Source organism: Nanorana parkeri, unplaced genomic scaffold, assembly GCF_000935625.1.
Source record: "Nanorana parkeri isolate BGI_ZX_2015 unplaced genomic scaffold, ASM93562v1 scaffold1426, whole genome shotgun sequence".
Lineage (NCBI taxonomy): Eukaryota > Metazoa > Chordata > Amphibia > Anura > Dicroglossidae > Nanorana > Nanorana parkeri.
In genome coordinates this window covers 264,953-269,884 of record NW_017307694.1, presented here as the reverse complement: position 1 = coordinate 269,884, position 4,932 = coordinate 264,953, and the positions used below count along the sequence as shown (strand labels likewise).

Genomic DNA, 4,932 nt, shown 5'->3' with positions numbered 1-4,932 from the left:
GTATTTTGTAGGCAGCCATTTTTGTGTGCAGAGAACCGTTATTATATTACAAAGAAATGATCCGACAACTGATGACAGACTTTTATGGGTTTATTGGGCTGACATGTCAGTGATTAGGGGGGCGAGGATGTTGGGAGGTCATGGTAACTTTTCGGAACTAAAGCCGCTCCTCTGAAGGATTTGGAAGGGAAATGTGTTTGTTAGTCTGTCACACAAATAAAAACGAGATGATTTTGTTGTACTTTAAATCGTTCAGTCCGGGTGGGTGCGGATAGACTGCCAACCATGGGTCTTGCCTTACACCTTGAGGAGACCTCGCCGCAGTCCTTCCTGCCTCTGCATCCCGCCTCCTCAAAGGCTTCATCAGCTGAGCAGAGCAACCAGTCTTCAAGGGTTACAATAAACCACGCCCACTTAACAGCATCTGCCAATCGGTTTTAAGGGACCCGATTCTTTGGACCGCAGCGTTTTCTTTCCATCTGCAGGATTTTTGGACTGTTTATTGAACAAACCCCCAAAAAACATGGAACTGAAACTAGGATAAAACAAAACTGTAGGATGCTGCAGGTTTAAACACAAAACAGGAATGTGATGGACGGCCTGTGTAATGCCGCAGCTTCCCTCCTAATAAAGGAACTAAAGGACGCCCGTGTGCCTTTGGTCTACCTAGGTTCTTCATCCTGTGAGAAGCTCTTCCCCCCTGTGGGAACTGAAGTGTGCCACCATAGATGTTTTCTTTGCAAAACGTTTTCCGCACTCAGGACACACATATGGACGATCCCCCGTGTGAGTCCTCTGATGTAACAGAAGGGTCCCCCTTTGGATAAAACACTTCCCGCATTCGGAGCACGAGAACGGCTTCTCTCCGGTGTGGAGTTTTTTATGCCTGACCAGAGACGACTTCCGGGAGAAGAGCTCGCCGCATTCGGAACAGGAAAACGGCTTTTCTCCCGTGTGAATCCTCTGATGCGCAAAGAGATTCCCCGACTGGGCGAAGCACTTCCCACAATCGGAACAGGAAAAGGGCTTCTCCGAGGTATGGATCCTCTGGTGGATGACCAGGATGGATTTGTCGGTAAAGCTCTTTCCGCACTGTGAACATGAATATGGCTTCACCCTGTTGTGAAGCTTCTGGTGTGTGCTGAGATATGACTTCCGAGGAAAAACTTTCCCGCATTCGGAGCATGAAAACAGCTTCTCCGCCGCAGGATCAAATTCGTGTTTAAGTTCTGATTTCTGGGGGAAACCTTTCCCACACGGCAAATGAGAAAACAGCTTCCTGCTTGGGTGAGAGTTCTGGTTCGACATGGACTGTGCTCTTTCGATAAAATGTTCAGCATCCTCAGAGCACAGGGCCGGCTCAGCCACTCTACTGGCTGCTGTGTGGCGTGTGGGGTGTAAGCTGCCGGGGTAACGTTCCTCGTGTAAGGAGGGGTCAGAGGAAGGATCTGCAATGTGAAGGAATGCATTGAGATTTGCAGCAATGGGGTTATTTTCGGAAGACTCATATGTGACTTCATTCTTGTCAAGTTTAACATCTGAGGAGGAGGTCAGATACTTCTCTGTGGGGTTCGCTCTATAATGTCCATCTGGAGGAAATGAGAGATAGGAAAGACTTAAGAATTAACCAATGGCGTGTGATGAATCTGCTTTGTATTCCGTCCCCTACCATGTTAGTTTGGAACTTGGAAACCTCATGAAGTGTAGTGACCACCCAATGCAGAGGGTGCAGCTGAGTCCAAGACATACCACCGGAAAAAAAGTCAAGAAATGTACAGCTCCTACTACTCATGGGAGGAGCATGTTGGAATCCGTCATTGCCAAAGACTACAAGGTCCACTTGCCCAATTTACATTTATATAGCCATCAAAATAACATGTCGATGGCTTCCAACTCCCACACTGGGCATCAGAGATTTTGGGGGGAAAGTGGTCAAGTCTCTTGGCTGGTAACACACAATGACATGATGTGAGGAGGAGAGCCGGAGTCTAATAGAGGCTGATTGCTCCTGACTCCCCCCACTAGACACATTCCGTCCCCCCATTACTGTCTACTGACAGAGGAGGGGAGAAGAAGAGATTGTTGTAGAGACTGAACAAGGAGAATCTGGGACTCTTTTCTGGATTTAGTGTTTATTCCTCACCTGTGCTGATCTCTGGAGAACGTTCCTCCTCCTTACACAAGACATCATCCATCACATACGGCTCTTCTTCTTCCTCTTTAACATGAATCAGATTTTCATCCTGTTCAACATAAAGCAATACTCTCAGTAGATATGATCCGTTTCAGATCTAGAGTTCAGTTCCTGACTCACCTGTCCACTACTGACCCTGGCCCACAACTCGCCAACCCCGTTCTCTCATTTGGCTGTATGGCTGGCTTGCCTAGCTAGGCCCCTATTGCCTTGGTCAAGTCTTCTAAACTCTCCATCTGCCCAGGTGTTATATCTTTAATAGGTCATCTGGCCGTTCCAGACCTCACATGGCTCCCAGCAGTCTACGAATGTAGCTTATCATACACGACTTACACGGCAGTGAAATTAAACCTAATCAGCTGGAACATCTTGGCAGCTGGAACATCTTGGTGTCAGAAAGTCCAGAGAAATCCCAACCCCAATGTTCTTGGAGTGGTGGCAATCCTTCCACAAAAAATCTTCTGAGCTTTAAAAGCCTATCAAGAAGATCTTCTTCAAATGGTTCCATCTTAACCCAAGGTAAATACACTATATGGCCAAAGGTTGGCCGGCACTGACCATCAAACCTGCTTGATGGACACCTGCATGAGCTTGATGGACACCTGCATGAGCGTGATGGACATCCCTTTCATTAATGTTGATTGGGCTCTCCTTTCCAGCTATTACAGCCTCCACTCTTCTGGAAAGGCTTTTTGGAAGATTTTGCAGGGTGTCCCTATGGGAATTTGTGCTTGTCTAGCCAAAAGAACATTTGTGAGGTCAGGTACTGATGTTTAGCGAAAGGGCAGGCTCACAGTCAAGGTCATCTTATCTCAAAGGTCTTCAGTAGGGTTGAGGTCAGGGCTCTGTGCAGGACACTCAAGTTCCTCCACACCAAACTCAGACCATGTCCTTATGGAGCTGGCTTTGTAAACAGGGGACAGTCATGGTGGCACAGAAAAGCTCATTCACTAAACTGTCACCACAAGGTTAGAAGAGGACAATTGTCTACAATATCTTGGTATGGTGTAACCTTACCCTTTTGTAAACTGGGCTGGAAGATGTTCATCTTTTAGTGAAAAACAGAGGTAGCCATTAAGTTATTGTTGGTAATATGGACACAATGTTCACACATCGGCAACCCAACGTAGACAACCCAACCTTGAATCCATAAGGCCATCTAATATGCATTGGACAATCGCCTCTGCCACTATACCTGATCCTCCTGAGGAATCTCATGATGTTCCTCTGTGGAGTCCCGGGAATACAGAGGACGGGCCTGAGGGATCTCATGATGTTCCTGAGGGATCTCCTGATATTCCTGAGGGATCTCCTGATTTTCCTGAAGGATCTCTTGATGTTCCTGTGTGGAATCCCAGGAATACAGAGGACGGGTCTGAGGGATCTCCTGATGTTCCTGTGTGGAGTCCCGGGAATACAGAGGACGGGTCTGAGGGATCTCCTCATGTTCCTGTGTGGAATCCCGGGAATACAGAGGACAGGGACATCTCTCTGGGGTATTTCTGTTCCTGGACCCATCTGTAGGAAACACACACACTGACTGAATACATTGTTTCTATGTCTTTATACGAGAGGATGTGTGTATCTAAGGGGATCCTCTCGATACTCAAGAAATGAAAGTCTCCCCTTACCCGGTGATGTGAGGGGCGGCCGGTTCTCCATCATGACGTCCTTGTAGAGCTCCTTGTGTCCTTCTAGATACTCCCACTCCTCCATGGAGAAAGAGACAGAGACATCCTGACACCTTATAGGAACCTGACATACACAATGATACAGTCACCACCCAGACACATCCCTTGTCTGTTCCTGGACCATGTCCCAGAATTCCCGGCACCGCTCACCTCTCTTGTCAGGAGATTAATTATTTCATTGGTGGCTTCTTGAACCTTCTCATTGTTTTTTCTCTCACGCGTCAGGGAGTGAGATGAAGGCTCCTCAAAAGGGCTCCGGCCCTTCATCACATTGGAAGCAACAAACCCACTGGATAACTTGAAAGCGATATAATTCTATATTTGAGGAGAGAAAAAAATGTTACGTCCCCCGCTAAATTTAACCCAACTTTATCGGTTCACTGACTAATACCTAACAGAGATTACCATAATGTCAGGTGACCTCCCAGAATCCCCCTCACCTCTCCGGTCAGGTCTGTGTTTTATTACTAGAGATAAGAGTGATGTCATGTGACCTCCCAGAATCCTCCTCACCTCTCCGGTCAGCAGGTAGATGATCTCCAGGGTGAGGTTTAACATCTTCTCAGTCATGTGACCGCGCTCAGTCTCCATCCTCAGCTAGGCGATGCGGTACAGCCGTTTGTCCTTTCAGTGTAGGCCTTGATGTAGAAACAACAATGAGATCCGGGGAGAAGAATGACATAACAGATCGACAAGGAACTCCACCCAAACCAGAAAAAGTTGAGTCATCGATTTTCACTTATATCTCAATTCTTCGGCAGCAGGTATTCTGCGCCTGTGTTCTCAACTCCGCCCACCTGCCATAGACATTTACATGGGGATTCACTTTCCTGGAATTTCCAAGTATCCTCTTAGGTGCCGTACTCCCTGCCCTCCTTCTCCTCTAGGGATCTGACTCGCTAAACAACCAGACATTTCAAGACAATGGATCCTAAAGTGTATCCAACAGGGACTATTGGAGGAAGGGGGCGGAGCGTAACCATCATGTGATTGTAACGGCTTCCTGTGTGATAATGAAGGTCAGAACAACTCTAGGGTAAGAGATCT

The 4,932-nt window shown here is 47.3% G+C and overlaps 1 protein-coding gene and 1 long non-coding RNA gene across 2 annotated transcripts; both read right to left on the bottom strand.

Moving 5' to 3' along the window:
• Positions 1 to 675: 675 nt before the first annotated feature.
• Positions 676 to 2,195, bottom strand: LOC108798197 (gastrula zinc finger protein XlCGF7.1-like). The gene is made up of 2 exons (XM_018569924.1): positions 2,180 to 2,195; positions 676 to 1,589 (listed from the first exon to the last, which is right to left on the bottom strand). Exons 1-2 carry the CDS (start codon positions 2,193 to 2,195, stop codon positions 676 to 678), a joined length of 930 nt encoding a protein of 309 aa, XP_018425426.1.
• A 1,716-nt stretch (positions 2,196 to 3,911) lies between these two features.
• Positions 3,912 to 4,431, bottom strand: LOC108798206. The gene is made up of 3 exons (XR_001941936.1): positions 4,399 to 4,431; positions 4,036 to 4,200; positions 3,912 to 3,949 (listed from the first exon to the last, which is right to left on the bottom strand). It is a non-coding gene; the product is annotated as an uncharacterized LOC108798206 (long non-coding RNA).
• Positions 4,432 to 4,932: the final 501 nt, after the last annotated feature.